This window comes from Coenobita brevimanus, chromosome 97 (assembly GCF_032717465.1).
Source record: "Coenobita brevimanus isolate Jiangsu-jjx chromosome 97, ASM3271746v2, whole genome shotgun sequence".
Taxonomy (NCBI): Eukaryota; Metazoa; Arthropoda; class Malacostraca; order Decapoda; family Coenobitidae; genus Coenobita; species Coenobita brevimanus.
The window spans coordinates 8,023,127-8,044,941 of NC_137050.1; the positions used below are offsets into that span (position 1 = coordinate 8,023,127).

Genomic DNA, 21,815 nt, shown 5'->3' on the forward strand with positions numbered 1-21,815 from the left:
TGGTAAATGATCACACAGAAGCTCCAGGTAAACATCCTGATTCACTCTGAGGTTCTTGGGAAATACAACAAGCTTCCCCAAACCTTTCCCTGAGAAACAACCCCATACCATGAGTGAATCAGGATGTTTAACTGTGCTTTCTACATACCGTGGGTCAAGTGGGTCACTACCTTTGCGTGCTCCTCTGTTACAGGTAACACTAAACGTTGCCTCATCAGACTTCAACACTGACAACCATTGCTCCTCACCCCAATTTAGATATTTATTAGCAAAGGCAAGCCTACGAATTCTCTGGCTGCTAGAGAGAAGAGGCTTTTTCACAGGCCTGTGACTTGTGTAACCAAGCTCATGCACTCTACGAGACACTGTTCTCACTGACACCTCACCAAACACTTCCGGGTTGCTCTCCTTAATTTTCCTTGCACTCACACGAGGATTAAACTCCACTGCACGTTTTGAAACATTAACAGACCTTGGGGAAGTTTTCCTAGGCCTACCAGACCTCGGTTTCTTTGTGGGAACTTCACCACTGTTTTCCTCCCGAAACCGTGCACACCAACGACGCACTGTCGATCATGCCACACCAACCAATTCACTAATTTCCTTTGTCTGGTGGCCTGCCTCCTTTAGAGCAACGATCTGGAATACGATTTCACTCGATAGTTCACGGGTAGGTGCCATAACAAAGTTTTGAAGGCCAAAACACTGCGGGACACTCGGTAAAAAATGGCGCAATTTGAGAGGGACACTCGGCGGAGTTCCTCTCTCTCAGGCAGCCCGTGGGCGACTGAGGCAGGAACCAACCAGCGCGTCGGAAGGCCTCAGGCTACCGTGACGTCATGCTCGGAGCTCAAACTTGTGGCTCAATTCTTACCCCCCAAAATGGGTGATTCTTTTTGGGCCATAAGTATTGCACGCCCGGCGGACAATGCTGAATACTTTTGACGAGTACTGTATTCATGACTTCAGTGCAAGAGTTGGCAAATCGAAAAATGGAGAACCACGTATGGGAAAATTCGGAGTGGAAGAAAGGAATGACAGAGGAGAAATGGTGGTAAATTTTGATGAAATGTATAACATAAGAGTAATGAACACATGCTTTCACAAAAGAACAGGGAAAAAATGGACCTGGAGAGGTCCACATGGAGAAACAAAGAATTAAATCAACTTCATTATAGCAGATAAGAATAACACGATCATAAATGTCACAGTAATCAACAAAGTAAGTAGTGTACTGGAAGTTACCACAGACTGGTGGGCTGCACAGTCATATCCAGTTTCAGAAGTGAAAGAAGGACATTGATTAAAAATAAAAAGAAATGCCGAATAAAAGTAAGCAAAAACAAAGCAGCCTATTACTTAGATTTAACAAACAGACTGCAGGCTCCAAGTTATGCTGAGTGTGACACTGATGAGTTGGAAGATAGACTAGTAACAAAAGTACTAAGAGAATCAGTGGAGGTAGTAGGATAAGCTAATACAATTAAAGCCAAGAAATATTAAAAAATGAACCACAAAGAGAAGAATGGAGATGAAAGTAAAAACACAGAAAGATGAAAGGTAAATTCTCCAAGCTTCCGGTTAACTGGAACTGTACTGTACTGTATCAATACTATATTGTATTTTATGCTTAGCTTTCATCTTTTACTCATGGGAAAGTTATTAGGATAGAGGGTCGAGATGGATAGTACCACAGTAACCAGCTCGACGCCGAATGTTGAGCCAATGGTGGGTACTATGCAATATTTGGCATTTTACTTTATTCGGCATAGAGCTTGGCTGAATTACAATGGATAATTGAGGGTTTACTGTATATAGTAAACTCTCAACTATCAGGCGTAATTCAGCCAACCCCCATGCCGGATATTACATAGTATCCACTCATTGGCTAAACATTCAGCATCGAGCCAGATAATGTGCTACTATCCATCTCGACCCTCTATCCTAAAAGCTTTCCTAAAACATTACACTTAAGTAAAAGATTAAAATTAAGCCTAAAATACAATACAGTACAGTACTGAAATGAATACAGTACGTACAGCACAGCAATTCAGTACATAATAATATTATGTACTGAATGATTATACTGTATTATAATCATAATCATACTGTACTCTCCTAGCGTTGGCATCGATGGAGGAGATACACACAGATATGTCCTCATTGTACAATAGCTACAGCACTACAGCACAGAGCACTGAGGGGCCACAAGGTTAGTCAAAGGACTACAGCAACAAGTGAGGCATGGGAGGGCACAGACTAAGTCACACAGTAGGGTTTAGCCACCCCGTGAGTCACAAGAGCATAGCGCACACCTATGTCCTCACTGTATGGTGTCCACAGAAGAGATTAAGAGAGCAATGGTAGGCTCAGACCGCCAGGAGAGCCGCTCCTGCTGTAATGGGGTCTATAAAAGTCCATGTTGCCCAGAGGCAAAGCAGGGATCCTCTGTTTGGCCCAGTGGTAATGTGCACACGTGTGAAGCGCGAGGACCTGAGATTGAATCTCAGTCAGACCGCTGATTAATTTGCTGGGTTTCATTTTGGCTATTATAGTGGTTGGCAGCAGTGTGGGATGTGAGGCAAGGCTTGGATGGCAATGATGTTGTTGGTTAGTTGACAGCATCCTAGTCCTTACATTCCAGGGATGAGATGTTTGGTGTGGTCCAGAGCGTCCCCAGTGGTGGCCTCCAATGCTACGCTATGATGTGTGTTCGAAACTGACCAAATTAGTCATCAAGGGGAGAAAAGAGTAATGTAATGGGGTCTATACAAGCTCGTGTTGCCCAGTGGCCAAGTGGGGATCCTCTGCTTGACTCAGTGGTAACATGCATGCATATGGAGCACAGGGGCCTGGGATCGAATCTCGATCAGATCAGTGATTAATCTGTTAAGTTTCATTTCAGTTATTACAATGCAAAGCATTGTGATTGGATGGAGCGTTGTGGGGTCTGCCTGTGCAACAAATGGCTCCCATGTCTGAGCCAGAGGGCTGACTGCTTCCTGTTTCTGAGCCGGATATTGCGTAATTAAGCTGGATAATGCTTTAATAAAGCCAAGCACAATGCAACTGTATATAAATGTATATAAATATATATATATGTATATATGTACAGTACCCTCGCGTCCAACACGCGTGTGTCCAGCATGATTCGCGTCCAGCACAGAGAGCAAAAAATTAGTACGATGTAATACGATTTAAGTACTGTAAAACGGGTGTGTAAGCATAACACTGACAGAGCTCCGAGAAGTGGGCGAAATCCGCAGAGTTCACCTCTAGCACGATCACTCCTGGTCTAACACGGTCATACTGGATGTTCCTGTGATGCTGATAGCCAATAAAAACTTCTGATCAAGTAGCCACGCCCGCCCGCTATCGTGACGTGATTATGATGTCGACCAGTGAAAAACACTTCTGCTCTCACGTGATGTTTTGTTTAAATTTCTCCCACCACAGCGCCACTCAGTCGCATAATTCGCATTGGATGGTGCTTTTTTCTCGCTGCATTTTCTGCCCTTGCTACTGCATTTTACCTTGCTCACGATGCCTAGGAAGCCTTCTGAAAACCCCAAAAAGCAGCGGCACCTCCCTCAGGCCACCAAGCTAGAAATCATCGAGGAAGAAGAGAGGGGAGAAGAATTTCGAAGGATTTATGAGGGAGGTTGGGGAGGAGCAGCAGCCATTACAGGCTAGTGACACCAGCAGCCATCCTCCGGGAACCCAGTAGGACTACCTACAGCTTTGGTTATCACCTTCCATTCCCAGCAAGCCCACCAACACTATCCTAAAAGGTTAGTTATCATTCATAGTACAATACCATTTATTATAATTACAGTAGTACCAATATTTGTATAGGTATATGGTAGGTATTTAGGGTGACTTTTTCCTAGGGTTGCTGACATGATTCATTTTTCCCAATAAGCTCAGTTGTTTGTCCAACACATTTTTGGTCCAACACGGGACCCATGCATGACAATATTACCGTGTTGGACGCGAGGGTACTGTGTATATATATATATATATATATATATATATATATATATATATATATATATATATATATATATATATATATATATATATATATATATATATATTTATATATATATATATATATATATATATATATATATTTATATATATTTATATATATATATATATATATATATATATATATATATATATATATATATATATATATATATATATATATATATATATATATATATATATATATATATATATATATATATATACAGTATATATATACACACACAAGTCAATATACACACACAAGTCAATATACACACACAAGTCAAGAGTGAGAGCTGTGGAAACGGGTTATCTGAGAGGAGCATGTGGAGTTACATGGAGAAAAGTGTATGTGAGTGAGGAGGAAGTGGGGAGAGAGAAAGGGAGAGGCCAAGGATGAGATGGAGGGATGGAGTGGAGAGCTATATGAGAGAGAGGCATGTGAGCTGGGAGCAGGGCAGTGAAATGGCAGGCGGAAGGGTAACATGAAGGGGATTTCTTTGTGGCAACCCTTTATGGGATTCAGGTGTCTGGCAATAAATTAGACTGACATACTGTACAGTATTTTCAATCTAATGAACTCTCTGTAGACTGTTTTCTGTCATTCCTTCTCCAAAAAAGGCAACATAGGACTGGATACTGGTTGAATGAAAAACACGGATAAAAAGCATGCTCATATCTGAAGGGGTTAAGATTGGAAGTTCACCCCCACAAACAAGTAACTGTGCAGTGTAGGTCAGAGGTTATAATATTTTGCAAACTGCAGCAATGAAAACTATATACTTATCCTTTCTTTACTTCATCATCATCCTCTATAATGCTTTGCTTCCTCCTACAAACTCCCTGACAGAGAAGTTCTGACTTTGTTTCATCACTGTACCGTACTTAAGAAACCTTCTTACTATGCTCTGAAACAAAATCTGATCCTTCGTATCGTATTGCATTGTTTCTAAAGGCTCCAATATGCTTGTATGCATCAACCTTGGTCACCTACAGGCAGCTCCCCACGCTGCTTGATCTATATCAGTCTCCATCCCAGATATACAGTATATTATAACTGCGGCCCTCCACAAGAATTTTCAAGAGCTTCTTCAACAGTGTCTAAATCTAACACCTGAAGGTCTGTGAGGGTCCACCAGCTGAGGAGGGAGGTGCAGTACGGAGGGAGGTGCCTGGCCGTGCCACTGCAGCAATGGTGTTATCATCCATCAGAACATCTGCTAGGCCCTCCTCCTCACCATCACACTCATCAACCCACACTTGCTCTGTCAGGGCTCGAGTTTTTAGACTCCATACAGCCTGAAAGTAGTTATTCTATAATAATTTTGATGACACAAATATTGATGAAGCTGCTATCATTTTTGTTTTTGAAGGCTCCAATATGCTTGCATGCATTGGCCTTGGTCACCCAATGGCGGCTCTCCATGCTGCACAATCTATTGCAGCCTCCCTGTTCAGTCCCTTAACCCTGAGGTCACACTTAATGACCTCGTCCCACGTCTTTCTCTGTTTACTCCTCACAACACCACCCCCAATATTAACACTTCTCACATTCTGCATCCAATTATCATCCCCCATCCTCTCCACATGTCCAAACCATCTCAATCTACCTCTTCTCATCACAACACCAATACACTCCAGTCCCATCCCACCTCTCAACTCTTCCATCGTAAACCCAGCCCCCTCTAGGCCTTGCACGCAGGGACACAATGCACATCCACATAATCATTGTCATTTCTGTATGTCTGAGCCTGCAAATATCCTCCTCCTTTACTGTCCAGGTCTCACAACCATACAGCATTACACTCCTAACACATGCTGCATACAAAGACCCCTTAACATGAAGGGAGAGTCCTCTCAATGTCAGGAGAGGCAAGAGCTCCCTGAACTTCTTCCAACCACTTCTCACCTTAGCCACAGATAGCTAGCTCCAGCCCTACCTCCAGCACACAACATGTCTCCCAAATAATAAAACTCTTCCACACACTCAAGAGACTCACCAGCAAGTTCAATCCTTTCACACCTGTCATTCTCCACCTGCTCTCTCCGACATGCTGCACACGTAAAATCAACATTATCTCGCAGTCTACCTCTGATACCACTACATCTCTTGTGCACCCATTTATCACAAACACTACAAGAGATGGAATTACTTCCCACGCCCTTGAGGGAAACTGCACATGGCCACTCTCCCTCGTCTCTGACAGTACCGCCACCAACTCTAGATATCATCACTTTTGTTTTATCTGGATTTACCCTTAAGCCCTTGTGCCCCATACCATATGTAGCCATAACCACCCTAACCAGCCACTCCTCCAAGCCAAGCTTTCTCATTGCCCACTTCACCACCTCTCTAGGGACTGTCAAAGGCCTTTTCCAAATCAACAAAAACAAACTAAAGATCCCTTCTCCTACCAATAAATTTTTCCTGAAGCTGTCGAACAATGAATATGGCATCAATGGTCCCCCTGCCTGGCATAAACCCAAACTGCATCTCATCAATATTCACCCTTTCTCTAATCATGCCTTCTAAAACTCTCTCCATTACCTTCATAATCTGATCTAAAAGCTTTATACCTTTATAATTTCCTCTTTCCAGGGCATCATCCTTCCCTTGATACACATTTACAATTACACTCATCAACCAATCATCTGGGACAACACACTCATATATAATCATATTTATCAGGTCAGTGACTAACCTCACCCCTATATCTCCTGAGTCCTTCAACATTTCGGCAGTCAACCCATACACACATGCTGCCTTCCCCACCTGCATCCTGCATATTGCCTCACTCACAGTAGCAGCATCAATCAAAGGCCAAGAGCCAAACACTGGATCTGCTGGCTCCAAACCTTCCATGTCCCAGTCAAATTCCTCATTCAATAACTGGATATTTTGCTCTCTCCATGCATCTTTAATATCCCCACTGTTCATCGCTACCCTTCCTTCATCATTCTTCACACACTGCTCGCCTATAATATCCTGATTATCCCTCTTCATCTGATTTGCCACCTTAAATATCATATTTTTCCTTTCCCCATGATTTAGGTTATCAAGTAAAAGTCTCTGTGACTCAGACTTCGCCCTGTATACCTCTCTTCTAGTCCTACACTTGGCAGCCAAGTATTCCTCCTTGTTACCACCCTTCTTCCATTCCGGAAAAGCCTTCTTTTCTCCTTAACTGCAGTTTCTATACCCTCATCCCACCACCAAGTTACTTTATGTCTTGGTGGGCCTCTTGTCCAACCGCATATTACATCAGTAACTCTCAAGAGGTTGTTCTTGAGGGCTCTATACTGTTCACTAACTCCTCTGTCTACAGCCCCCTGTTCAGCAACCACTCTCCTCATCTCACTATAGAAGGCATCCCTTACTACTTGGTTTTCCAGCTGTCATATTTTCCTCCTGGGTACATAGTCCTCTTTTTCATCACTCATTCCTTAAGCACCATATCACAAATCAATAGTTTGTGCTGCTGCACACACTCCTCACTTCCTATAACTTTAACATCCCTCACTAACCTCCTATCAGCCCTCCTAACCAGAAAATAATCTATCTGACTGCTATTTCCCCGACTCATACGTAATTAACCTACTCTCTCTTTTCCTAAAATATGTGTTGCACACAATCATGTTCGTTGCCTCCCCAAACTCGAGTATCCTTTCCCCTTCCGCATTCCTTATACCATACACACATCCTCCATGTACTCCTTCATAACCTTGAGCTGCATCACCTACATTGATAAAGCTAAACTGGAATATGGTATATACCTTACATAATGGTGGAACATTATTAATTTTGCATATATACCTAATGAAGCTGCTGACAGCTGTAATACCAATATGCTGTCCATTTTGTTATGTTGCTTCCTTGTTTAGGGCAAACTCAATTTGGAAACATTTATTAGAATATGAATTTGAACACTAAAGTACAGAATAATGTATGACAGAGCTGCAATACACTGTATTCTGTGCTATATCATTTGTTACCAAGGAATGCAAACAAACAAATTATGTCATGCTTCTCGATATTGGGGTTGACCATAGTACAGCTGATATTTTCTATGGACCAGAAGCTCAACCAAGTATCAAACCAGTAAATTACAGTAGCTACTTCCAATCCAACATTCACTGAAAGCTGTTAGAAAAAAAAAAATAGATGCAAAATTACATTTGTAACAATGTGAGCCTCAGCTTGGGCTCTGACTATGTATAGTCACTCAGAAAAAAGATGATCACGTGATGGTACTTGCAGATGAATGCTTCCTGCCTGAGGGTGTGATGATTGTGTGGCCTTTTTTTTTTTTTTTTTTTTTTTTTTACTCTGGGCATAGGCTTCACAGCCTGCTTGCAAGGCCCAGTAGCCCTCCTACATACCGCACACCTCTACATGTCACCACTTCGGCACCAACACCCACCGTCCATACTGAATACATGCTAGGGCTGTCTCATACAGGACTGGTGTATTGGTATTACCGGGGGGTATTTTTACGACATGTCGGCGGGTCTTCTGGTAGATCAGTAAAGTCTGATTTTTATGAAATTCAAATCCTTAAACTGTTCCCTGCCCCAGCGGGATTTGAACCCGGGTCCGTTATGACTACAAGCCACCTCTCTACCGATTGAGCCACATTTCACTCTCATAGTAGTACCTCCAAAGATTCATGGTAGCTATTCATCAACTACCTCATCATGCACTGAAATTAAATGTAGAAAACAATTAAATGGTGGTTGTTGAGAGAAAGGGTGGGTGGCTCTTACTGTTATGTGCTGTTGTATGGAGAGATGAATTGGTGAGAGAGTTTCACTACTTAGGTGCAAGAGAAAGGAGAGGAATGTCTGCACAGGAAATGGAAGGTAGGGTGATACAGAGAGGGAAAATGCAGTGGCTGGTGTTATGACGGCCTTGATAGTTAACAAATGTTGAAGAATGAAGGCTGCAAGATGGCTATGAAAGGGTTATAGTCTTCATATATAAAAGCATACTGCATATGGGTGTGACACGTGTGCTGTAAGGAAAAAAAAAAAAAAAAAGAGTAAGAGTCGTGGATATGAGACTGTTGAGGAATTTGTACTGAATGAATAAAATGAAATGAATAAGATACATATAATGTACCGGTAACTCATGAAATGTGTGGAGTAAGGAACTCTATCAACAGAACTGAGGAATGTGTAGTAGTAGGGGTAGGCAGCCCTGCTCAGGGAAGTACTACCGTCAAGGTAACGGGAGACTCAAGGAATAGCCTGGATTCCATTTTCACTCCTAGGCCTTAGTAGCTGGTTAAACATCTTTCTGCCTCAAACATCACAGGGCATCAGGCTACCCTCTTTACACAGCACACACATCCACATTATATCACATTGCCTTAAACCTGCTATCCTCTCTCCATAAAACACCAATCTTGTCATTACACATCATACACATTCCACAACACATCTCTGCTCTCCCCCCCATAAAAAGAACCATGGCTGCTGCTATACTGGGAATTAGTGCGGTGGTTTCTCGGGTGATCACCACCAGCAGGGTTGGGTTGTCTGCACAGGGCCCTCCCCGTCGTCATCAAACGACTGTGCCACCTCCGGTGTTGCGGCGCCCTAAATCTGCTCATCAGTGCAGTAAAATTTTCTTTTGCACTATTAGGGGACTTCACTCCAACATCAACTCTGTTCAAAATTTCCTCCAGTTTCAATCCCCAGATCTGCTATTTTTGACAGAGATACAAGTAAGCACCATCGCTGATTTAGCTATATTTAATTTTCCTGGTTATATCTTGATTCAAAATTTCAGACCCAAAGGAGGCGTATGTTGCCTTGCTAAATCAGAAATTGCCCTGGAGGAGATTACTAAATTTAATTGTTCTTATTTCAACTATTCCATATACAAATTAAATTCTTTTGTTAAAATTAAACATCTCTATTATGTTTATCGTTCCCCTGATGCCCCTCCAGAGCTGAGTTTATTTGACTCTCTGTCTTCACAACTAAGTGTTCTCAACATTAATACTGCATCGGAAATGACTATTCTGGGTGATTTTAATGTCCATAATGTTGAATGGCTCACTTATTCAGCCAGAACTGATGACTCTGGTCTTGAATCGAGCTATTTGCAGACTCATTTTATCTCACCCAGTTAGTCAGTCAACCCACCCGTATACCAGACAACCTCGATCAAAATCCCCACCTATTGGACTTGTTTCTAACAACTAATTCAGATCATTATAATGTCGAAGTGAAGTCCCCCCTCGGATCCTCTGATCACTGTCTGATTCAAGCCACCAGTTTAACATCTACCACACCCTCCTGCTCTGAACCTGTCATGGTGACTAAATGGCACTACAAGGCAGACTGGAAGGGACTCCAAAATTTTTTCATGGACGTTCCTTGGACCTCCTTCTCCCAAGATGCAAATTCCACATTGGGCCACATACAGGATTTTATTAAAGTCAGCATGGAAACATTCATTCCCCATCATAGTTACAGAAAAAGATGTTATTCTCCTAAATGATTTGACCACAATTGTACTAGAGTAACAGAACATAAAACAATAACCTATAACACTTATACAAGGACCAAAACTAAAGAAGCCTTTAACTTTTATAGAAATATCAGAAACCATGCCAAAACTATTATCACTCTTTCTAAATCAAAATTTCTCTACAGACAAGCTAACAAACTACTAAACAACCCAAACGGTAACAAAATATTCTGGTTAACCCTTAATTCATTCAAAACTATCTTCGCCACCACCTCTACCATTCCACAACTACAGTCCCCCAGTGGAAATCTAGTAAGTGACCTACATGGAAAAACCAACCTTCTTGTTGACAATTTTTCAACAAACTCAACCCTAAATACAGAAAATCACAATATTCCTGTACACTTGATTTTGATTCCCCTCAAATACCTCCTTTCATGATTCACACCAGATACGTACAAGCTGTATTACGGAATCTCTCAGCAGATAAAGCTACTGGTCCAGATGAAATTCCTTCAATAGTACTTAAAAATTGCTCCTCAGTGCTGGCTCCTGTATTGTCTCCGCTTATGCATCCGTACTTCAAGTTTTCCAGCCTCTTGGAAAGAAGCAAATATCCATCCTATTCCTAAAAAGGAGACAACTTCTGATCCATCAAACTACAGACCAATTGCAATAACTTCCGTTCTCGGTAAAGTTTTTGAGACACTAATTAACAAACACATAATCAAGCATCTAGAATCAATAAATTAATCAATGATCGGCAGTACATTTTTTTTTTTTTTTTTAATGCGAGGAAGAAGGAACCGAAGGCCATGAGCCCGCAGGAACAGTTCCCTCCAAGAGAAAAACAAAATACAGTACAATATAGAGCCAAATTCAAGATCCGATCATTTTGAGATGCCTGGACACACTGCGTTTGAAAGACTAGAGATCATAGGCAGCAGGAAATACAGACAGAGGGAGACAGTTCCAGAGCTGACCTGTTGCATAAATGAAAGACTGGGAGTAACGGTTAACTCTTGCATTAGAGAGTTGGACAGAAAAGGGATGAGAGTTTGCTGCCAGACGGGTGCTATGCGCCCGTCGTAGAGGTGGAGGAATGCAAGCACACAGTTCAGAGGAGCAATGACCATTAAAGTAGCGATAGAAAAGAGATAAAGATGCAACAGTGTGGCGAAGAGACAGAGGTTGAAGAGAGTCAGTAAGAGGAGGAGAGTTAATGAGACGAAAAGCCTTTGACTCCATCCTATTGAGAAGAGCTGTATATGGGGAGCCTCCCCACACATGAGAGTTGTACTCCACACAGGGGCGGATAAAACCCCTGTATAGAGTCAACAATTGTGCAGGGGTAAAGAAAGAGCAGAGTCGGCTTAGCACACCCAATCTCTTGGAAGCAGATTTTACAAGAGATGTAATATGATCTTTCCAAGATAAGTCCCGAGTAAATGAAACCCCAAGCATGTTCAAGGATGATGCAGGATTAAGCTGAATATTATTAAACATTAGTGGGTATACCTGTGGATGATTTTGTCGGGTTGATAGGTGTAAGAACTGAGTCTTAGATGCATTAAAGACAACCATATTATTTTTACCAGTCAGAGATACGAGCCAAGTCAGACATTAGGTGTGCCATAGCCTCATCCCTTGTTTCTTGAAGTAACTGTTGAGATGGGCGTTGCGGGAACCGAATGGAATGGTGAAGGGTGGAGTCATCAGCGTATGAGTGGATAGGGTTAGATGTACAGCTTAGAAGATCATTGATGAATAAAAGGAAGAGAGTTGGTGATAGGAAAGAGCCCTGAGGAACACCACTGCTGATAGATCTAGGAGAAGAACGATGGCTGTCTACAACAGCGGCTATAGAACGACCGGAAAGGAAGCTAGCGATGAAGGCACAGATAGAAGGATAGAAACCGTAGGAGGGCAGTTTGGAAATTAAAGATTTATGCCAGACTCGATCGAAAGCCTTTGAGATGTCAAGTGCAATGGCAAAGCTTTCGCCAAAGTCCCAAAAGGAGAATGACCAGGAGTCTGAAAGGTAGGTGAGAAGATCGCCAGTGGAGCGTCCCTGACGGAACCCATACTGACGATCAGAAAGAAGGTTGTGATAGGAAAGATGCCTTAAAATTTTTCTATTAAGAATTGACTCGAAAACTTTTGAAATACAGGACGTTAAAGCAATTGGAAGATAGTTGGAGGGTTGGGAGTGGTCACCCTTCTTTGGAACTGGCTGAATGAGAGCAAACTTCCAGCAAGAAGGAAAGGTACAAGTTGACAGACAAAGGCGAAAGAGTATGCCTAGGCAGGGTGTAAGCACAGAAGCACAGTTCTTAAGAACAACAGGAGGGACCCCATCAGGCCCATATGCCTTGTTAGTACTGAGGCCAGTGATGGCAGAAAATACATCAACTGAAGAAATTTTAATGTCAGCCATGAGGAAGTCAGAGGGGGGAAGTGATGGAGGAACAGCACCGGAATCGTCTAAGGTGGAATTGGAAGGGAAAGTCTGTGTGAAGAGACCTGCTTTATCAGTAGAAGAAATAGCTACAGAACCATCAGAGCAGAAGAGAGGAGGGAAGGATGATGAGGTAAAGTTGTTAGAAAGATTTTTGGCAAGGTGCCACAAGGAGTGGGAAGAATTCGAGTTGGAGAGTTGAGAGCATTTAGTATGGATGAAATTATTTTTAGTAGAACGAAGAACAGACTTAGCACGATTCCGGGCAGAAACGTAAAGATGATGTGATTCAGGGGTGGGTTGGCTCCGGTACCTTTTGTAGGCCCTCTCCTTGTTGCGGACAGCATTAGAACAAGCATGATTAAACCAAGGCTTTCTTGCGTTAGTCAAAGGATATGAGAAAGGAATGTATGCTTCCATGCCCGAGAGAATAACCTTCGTAATGCGCAAGGCACACTCAGATGGCTCACGGCCATGGAAGCAATAATCATTCCAGGGAAAATCAAAGAAGTACTGCCTGAGGGCCTTCCAGTTCGCGGCTCCAAAATGCCACAGACGACGTTTCCCTGGAGGATCCACAGGCCGTACCGGAGTGATAGGACAGGTTAAGGTAATAAGGTTGTGATCGGAGGAGCCCAAGGGAGAGAAAAGATTAACAGAGTAAGCAGAAGGATTAGTTGTGAGGAAGAGGTCAAGTATGTTGGAGCTCTCTCCAAGGTGGTCAGGGATACGGGTAGGGTGCTGTACAAGCTGCTCTAGGTCATTAAGGATAGAAAAGATGTAGGCTTGTTCACCAGGTGGATCCGTGAAAGGAGAGGAGAGCCAAAGGTGGTGGTGAACATTGAAATCTCCAAGAATGGAGGTTTCAGAGAGAGGAGAAATGGATAGAATGTGTTCCATCGTAGAAGTAAGATGGTCGAAGAATTTTTGATGGTCAGTAGAATTAGAGGATACGTAAACACCACAGATATATTTAGTCAGAGAATGACAGGAAAGCCGAAGCCAGAGTGTGGAGAATTCAGAAGAATCAAGTTCAGGAACACGAGAACAAGATAAGTCGTTGCGTATATATACACAACAGCCACCTTTGGCTTTGAAATGAGTATAGAGAAAGTAGGAGGATACAGAAAAGGGTTTGCTGTCAGTTGCCTCAGACAGCTGAGTCTCTGTTAGAAAAAGAAGGTGAGGTTTAGAGGAGGAGAGGTGGTGCTCAACAGATATGGATTTAGACAAGAACGTTCAACTGTAGACATTCTTTGCCTTCTTACCCATCAGATTAACAAAACAATAGACCAACATGGTGAAACACACAAAATAGGACTTGATATTTCAAAAGCATTTGACATACCGATAGTATGGCACCGGGCCTTATTGTCTAAGATGTCACACTATGGCCTTGCATCACTGGTTCCTCAAATTTCTTCTTACCTTCATAATAGAAAAATACGGGTCATGGTAGATGGAATTTATTCTCAGTTTCATTCCATAAATGCTGGCATACCTCTGGGATCAGTTTTAGCGCCAACCCTCTTTCTCATTCATATAAATGACCTCCTATCTGTCACTCACAACCCAATGCACTCTTATGCTGATGACTCGACCCTTCATAGGTCTTTCACATTTAGTACTTCCTTTACACGATTTGATATCATAAATTCCCAAATAAACACAGCAATTTCTCTGAACCAGGACCTTTCTAAAATTAATCAATGGGGACAAACAAATCTGGTCTCATTTAATGCTCAGAAAACTAAATACAGTACATTAATTTTTCCAACAGAAAGAATCCCTCAGACTCTCACATAATTGTAAATGATGTCAATATTCCCATATCCACTACAATTGCTATCCTAGGTGTTACTCTAAACCCCTACCTAAGCTGGACAGCTTATGGTATCCTTTGCTAAAAATGCTTCTAAAAAATTGGGACTTCCGTACAGAGTTCGTGAGTTCTTCACTAACGAGCATATGCCCACAGTATACAAAAGTCATGTGTATTCTCAGATCAAATACTGTTCACCACTGTGGAGTGGGTGTGGAGCAGTTGCATTGAGGTAGTTGGAAAAATTTCAAAATAAAGCCATTAAATTAATCAATAATCCTGCCATTACGCAGGACCTTCCTCCATTATCAGTATGTAGAGATGTTGCTTCTTTAGCATTATTTTATCGATGTTTTTACCATAAGTGCTCTGACGAACTGGCTTCAACTGTGCCTCCCCTTCATATTTTCTCCTGAAATGCTCGGGCAGCTGGGAACACCCATGAACTCACACTCTTTCCCCTGCAATGCAGAACCTCTGCTTATCAAAATTAATTTATCCCCAGAACTACTACTCTCTGCAATTCACTTCCTGGGAGTTGCTTCCCACAAACATTTAATCCATTGCAATTTAAATCCAGTTGTTATAAATATTTTATGAATGGAGGATGCCTTTAGGCACATGGACTTATCTTTTTTCCTTCCCCCATTCATTATCTAAAAAAAAAAAAAAAAAAAAAAACTATGGTCACAAAGAGACATGGCTCTAAGAGGATGCGTATTTGTGAGCTTACCATTAGAAGGAGGTGTGTACAATAGTCCAAGAAGAGGATGAATAGACATAGTAAATGGCTGTGTAGAAGAGTGAGACATGAATGTTGGTGAGGCTTGGGAAATGACTGGAGATCAAGTTAGACTGGAGAAATTATGTACAAAGGACCACATGACAAGGGTTTACCAACTTTTTTTTTTTTTTTTAACTTAAACGCAGTTAATACTATTGACTCAGTCTAGCCAGCAATGTGAAGTGCATCCCTAAAGAAAAAAAAGGTGTAGAAAGTTTGGTCTGCGAAGCAGTCACTGTTTAAATGGTGACTGAATGAGTAGTTCATATCACCAGGTATATGTGGCTTATTTGGTCCCCCTCTATCATGTTTCCTCCTTTCTTGTTTTCTGAACCCTCCCTTACCCCACCCTTAGATGGTAAAAAAAGTCCGAGATGATGATGGCTATGGTGTATTGTACCTTATGAGCAACCAATATAATGAGGTCTGGTTAATTGCTTATTAATACAACTGGCATTCACAAAGGCACATCAATTTACCTGATCAAGAGGATTCTTATTCAACATTTCTGTACAAATATCTATACACTTGTCAAGCTTTCTTCGTCTGAAGCAGCTCAGAGCCAAAAATAATGGGTCCATTTTGTCCTCTGTCTAAAATGTTGAGGAATGTTTTGTTTACTTCTGTTTCCATGGTTACAGTTTATGCATTCGAGTATGTTGTCAGCGAATGTACAACTAGAACCAATGAACCTTTGCAATAGTAAATGAGCTGATTTGTATAACGAAAGTATTACTGACAAAAGCTCATGACGGATTTGTCGTGGAGTACAGATTTTTCTGCTTTCGTTTTTATGTTGGTGATAAAGAGAACGTGGTATTTATGCAAGAAAAACATTAACAAATTTTATACAATAATATCCAAACGGTTTGAGTAAGACAAAAAAGATAAAGGTTTTATTTGTTTTGAAAAACGTTCGAATCTTTGTTGTCATCACTCTCATCACATCATGGCTGAACAAGCGGAAGCAATGAGGGCTACTGTTGCTTCTATGCTTCGTGGCATAGAACGGTGTGTATATTAAGATAATTTTGTAATTATACAGCATTGTATACCTTGACTCTGCCTTGTACTGATGTTTTAGTTCTCTCAACGAACGACATCTGTGCTTAGGATGTCCAGATAGTCGTCGGTGTTCCCCAGCGCTTAAAGCCAAGGCATGAACCAAGTGGACTGATGGAGTCTGGCCTCTTCATTTGGACGCTGTTAAAGATCCTGGGGGCGAACTGTAGGAGAACTGACGGTAATATCGTTTCAACCCCTAACAAAATTACGAGTTTTTGACCCATTTTTTCGATATTTTAGACAATTCTAAGACGCTTCTTCCAACTTGGCATTTTTGTCGCAAATTATTTTACTCTAGAAGATAACCTAACCTTCAGGAGTAAAATAAAAATAATTTGCGATGAAATTGTCATAGAAGAAAAGTGTCAGGTAGAATTTTCTAAAATACTGAAAAAATGGATCAAAAACTCGTAATTCTGTTAGGGGTTGAAATGATAGAACCAAACTCCCATTAGCAAATGATCGAAGTTTAATAACATCATGACACTGGGTCAGTATACACTTTAACCTCTTGGTGGCTGTGGATCTGGATATCGTCAGGACCCGTTGGTTGGCCTCAGTGTCGTATGCACTACTGTACTTATGCTGGAAGTTACCGTTCCATTCAGTGTGCATGCGCTGAGTGTCCTTTTTAGCTGCCTTGCTGAAAATATCAGCATGTCAAGTATTGTGCCATTTATCAACAATATTGTGTGTTGTCAGGAAGATAGTTGGATGTCTTCTGACCTATATGTAGCTATAGGTGGTATATAGGTGTATGTAAATAAATATACATATACAGTATGTATGTTTCAGGCATAGTGTGAAATCAGTCATTTCGTGAATTAAGGTTAGTTTATTTGGTCAATTTTACACGTTGCCCTCATCCGATTTTTTCATCCAACCTGAGTGTTTCCTGTTGTTTTTGGTGTGATTCGATCGATTTTGATCTTTGTTTCTATTGCAAGTCGCTAGTTTTTGTTGAACGCCACTAGTGACTTCCGGTGGAAAGGACCGGTCGAAATCAACAATAACAACAAAACACTCAGGTTGGATGCCTGTTAATCACGTGAAACGTATTTTTTTGCGTTTTTTTTCCCCCTCCCCCCAAGAATACTGGGGGACACGTGGGAAACCGGGGTTTTGGGTGGGGGAAAAACGCAAAAGCGAGTGATTTCATACTGGAACTGTTATCAAAATCAAACGGAAAACACTAAAATCCTTCGGAAGAAAATAATTTTAAGCTTCTTAGGGAGTTCGTGTTTCCTAACTGGGGGGCTTTGCCCCCCAGACCTCCCAACCCTGGCCGTGCTTCCCAACTGGGGGGCTTCACCCCCCAGACCCCCCATGACATTAACCAAACCTCATCTAACCTAACCTAACCGGGTGTAAATAAGAAATAATGCATTTACCTAGCAGTTTACAGTTCCTCGTCTGCATCTGAAGAGTCGTCTGTAGCTGTAACGGCAACTGGTGGCGGGGAACAGTGCAACACTTTCTGATCCTCACTTAAAATGAGACTTTTGCCTTGATTTGGGTACTTTGTTTCTGTTGAAGGTAAAACACCATGCGATCGCACAAAGGCTACAGTTTTATCTTCTTGCTGGTAGAACTGTGAAATAGCAGTGAAGTAATAAATTTTGCAGGCTTCTCAGTCCATGAATGGAGACGAAATGACTTTCAAATCTTGCGGGCCCTAGCGTGGGGCATTTGAAATTCTACTTTGTGATTGGCTGATTCATGTGCCACGCATGCACTTTATCCACCCACGCACATAACACGCACCAACGAACACACACAACTGTTCGACCATGGCAGGGAAAACCTCTCGACCATAGAAAATAATAAGTGTAATAAATTGCACAACTCATCAACGGTTGATTTAAGACAGAAGTGTCATAGTAGAAAAAATGCTTAGAACTGCGTAAAGTATAAGGAGAGTTAGCCACTTTTGTTGTCAGTGAAGTGGGTAAAAGTACGAAAAAGTATCACCTATCTGTGATTGTGATTGGCGGAAGTAAATCGTGTTAAACTCGTTTATAATCAATATGTGAGAGAAATGTCATAGAAGAAAAGATTCTTAGAATTACCAATTCTACTAGAAAATGTTAACGAAAAGTCGAAAATTGGATGAGGGCAATGTGTTAAATTTGACCGTTTATTTTAGGTTCATGTAGGTTAGATTGATCAAGGATTAGGTTAGTTTCGGTTTGGTTATTTAGGCTAAATAGAGAAGGGAACGGTAATTTCCTGCTTAAGTTACTCCATGCATACAACACGGGCACAATTTTTTCAATTTTCAAAAATCATATATATATAATTTTTTTCCATCAAATTGATAAGACATCTGGCGCACCTACCAATACAATTTTTAGCTTCCCAAACTCATCCTGTGCTTTGCAATGAAGTGATAAAAATCTCATCAAATGACTGCATACATACTGGTGAAAACTAACCAGAGGAGTGATAAAGCATCGCACTAAAAAATATCCATATTGTCACCCAAAAATATTTCATTGGTGCTGAAATGGTTTGAAATGACTAGGTGTGTGTATTACAAACAAAATCAGTACAGAATGTGGGAAGTTTCATAAGAAAAGAATAATTATTGTTAAATTTTTTCACTTTTTTTTTTTTTTTTTTTTTTGCAAGTATTGAAATATTTCTGTTTTCTGGGTGGTTTAGTTTGTGTCCAGAGAGAGGCAAGAGATGGTATTTTTAGACTCTAGCCAGAGAAGGGTCCTGCTTTGTGTGTACAGTACTGTACAGGCTTGAACCGCAGTGACCAAAATTCGATACAACCCGCAGTTAGCACTTCGCACTAGGGAATAAGTGTGAAGGGAAGGGAAGGTTTCACATCCATATATTCACCACGAGAACACCTCATATTTTGCTGAAATGCTTGTGTAAAACAAGAAATTTGTAAGATGAACAAATTCAGTGTTGTACATAAGTCAAGAGTGAGAGCAGTGGAAATGAGTTACTTGAGAGGAGCATGTGGAGTGACGTGGAGGGACAGGCTGACGAATGAAGAAGTGAAGGAACGCTGTGGGGTGGATGTGGATGTGGTTGAGAAGATTAGGAGAAATACACTGAGGTGGTTTGGACATGTGAAGAGAATGGAGAATGAAAGACTGACTAAGAGGGTGTATGTAGGTGAGGTGGAGGGAGGGAGAGGGAGAGGTAGACCGAGGATGAGGTGGAGGGATGGAGTTGAGAGGTATATGAGGGAGGGGAGGGTAGTCAAATGGTGGGTGACAGAGCAACTTGGAGGCGTTTTGTCTGCGGCCACCCTTTGCGGGATTAGGGCGTCAGGCTATAGATAGACATAATACAGTATGCAAGTTCAGTCAAGCTGCCTAATCCGCGGCAATCAGAGACTAGTACCTACCTGTGGATTATGAATTCCGCAGTTTACAAAGTTAAGAGCCAATGGGAAAAAAGGATATTTAGTCTGGACCTTCGTGGAACCCCCCTACAGCACCCTACATACACCTAACTAGCCAACAGCTAACACAAACAGACAATCTTAGAAATATTCAATGCATGTATTTAATGTAAATAAACAATAATTAAGTGGGAATAAACAATAATTAAGAGGCTGTACTTGCTGAATACTCGTTCAGGCCATACTTCCTGGCCAAGTGTGCAAATTTCTCTCCTTTCTCTACTCGATGAATAATGTCCAAACGCTGCCAATAACTGAGAGAAGCCTTCTTCTTGGACCCCAGCTGGGTCGACGTCACCTTGGGGGGTTGGGACCATCCATAACAACCCAGGTAGAGGTAACCTTGACAAAAAAAAAAAAAAAAAAGGGCCAGGTAGCACTCAGAACTCACGGGGGAACACACATAGTTGGCAGTTGGCAGGACAGGAGGTAAACAAAACATGGCGGCTGTAGTGTGCACACTTGCCACCAGGGCTGTGCTGTGATTGGCTGCTGGGTCTAGGTTGTCTGTGATTGGCTAGCAGCCGCGCAGTACATCATGGATGCCTGGGTATTATAAATCTCCTCGGAAATGAGCCACTTTGGAATCTAGGAACCGCATTTTTTGAGTTTTTTCTGCAGAATAAAATAAATAGGGTCTGGTTGGGCAAAGTACCGCGGATTACAAATCTGCATCTTACAGATACACGAATTAGGCGACTTGCCTGTATACCCCAATTTAACGATGCAATTGGTTAAGTAAAAACCCATCGCTAGGCGGAGTAGATTTAACATGTAAAGTATAGGGATGCTTTTTTGAGCCTTGGGCTTCCCCCCAGGTAGCTTTAAAACAAGCTAAACTAAGCCTAAAAGCAGTTTATAACTCATCTAAACCCAAAAGTAAAATTTGAAAATCGTCAAATATAAGTCTGGAAAAGTTCAGAAAGTAAACTGTACCCCAAAATGACAATGCTCATCCGACCTTTGACTAAAACACAATAATGTAAGTCTAATAACAATTTATAAATCAACCTAAACACAAAATTTAAGTGTAAAATATCATTAAAATTGGTAAAAAACAATAAATAAATAAACCGGTATTTGGCCATTGTTAGGCTGGATATAGTGTTATTTCTACCCCCATTACGAAGCCAGGTATCATATCTTGGGATATACCTGTATGTACGGTAATTATAAATAAAAATATAAATATGAATGTTTTCCCCCTTTTTTTATGTTGATAATGTTTATTCCTGTATGGAGTTGTTTTTTTAACTCTGGGTGGTTTAGGAAAGAAGAGAAAAATAATGGATGCAACTGTGTAGGGACAACTTTGGTGGTTAAAATGATAAGGCTAGAGATGTCAACAAGTGGGTTGGTGGAGGGTTAGTGCCCCTCCCCGTAAAACAAATAACTCAAAGTCAAATGGCCACCCCTTACGGGATTATGGCGTCTGGCAATAGATAGATAGATAGATAGAGATTAGAACGGTGAGCTGGGGAAGGCGGGGTAAGGGGATGATGTACTTTATGTTGTAGCTGTAGGTACAGTAAACAAGGAAAATGAATATTTTTCCTACAAATACAAAAAAAAAGAAAAGAAAAAACTACAGTAAAAGAAATAATGAAACAAATGAGTAAAGGAAAAAACAACTTACCTTTTACGCTGTAGTGTTGGGGGTTGTAGAGTGGGGAGAGTGAGGGAGTGCCAGGGATGCCTATATCTTTCCCCACCCTTCCCAGGTCAGAAGCAAACATTGATAAGCAGTCA

At 41.4% G+C, this 21,815-nt stretch overlaps 2 protein-coding genes across 2 annotated transcripts in view; one reads left to right on the plus strand and one right to left on the minus strand.

The window, feature by feature from the left end:
- BBS8 (tetratricopeptide repeat protein 8) overlaps nt 1–16,180 on the minus strand; it is a 33,228-nt gene extending 17,048 nt beyond the window's left edge. The window contains exons 1-2 of the mRNA XM_080283473.1: nt 16,054–16,180; nt 5,147–5,331 (exon numbers count right to left, since the gene is read on the minus strand). Of these exons, the coding sequence (XP_080139599.1) occupies nt 5,147–5,331; nt 16,054–16,155 (287 nt within the window). The 5' untranslated portion in view covers nt 16,156–16,180. The remainder of the gene's footprint in view (nt 1–5,146; nt 5,332–16,053) is intronic.
- Nucleotides 16,181–16,516: 336 nt separating this feature from the next.
- Nucleotides 16,517–21,815, plus strand: part of eIF3k (eukaryotic translation initiation factor 3 subunit k) — a 32,310-nt gene continuing 27,011 nt past the window's right edge. Inside the window, exon 1 of the mRNA XM_080283405.1 lies at nt 16,517–16,585. Coding sequence (XP_080139531.1) covers nt 16,524–16,585 — 62 coding nt within the window. The 5' untranslated portion in view covers nt 16,517–16,523. The remainder of the gene's footprint in view (nt 16,586–21,815) is intronic.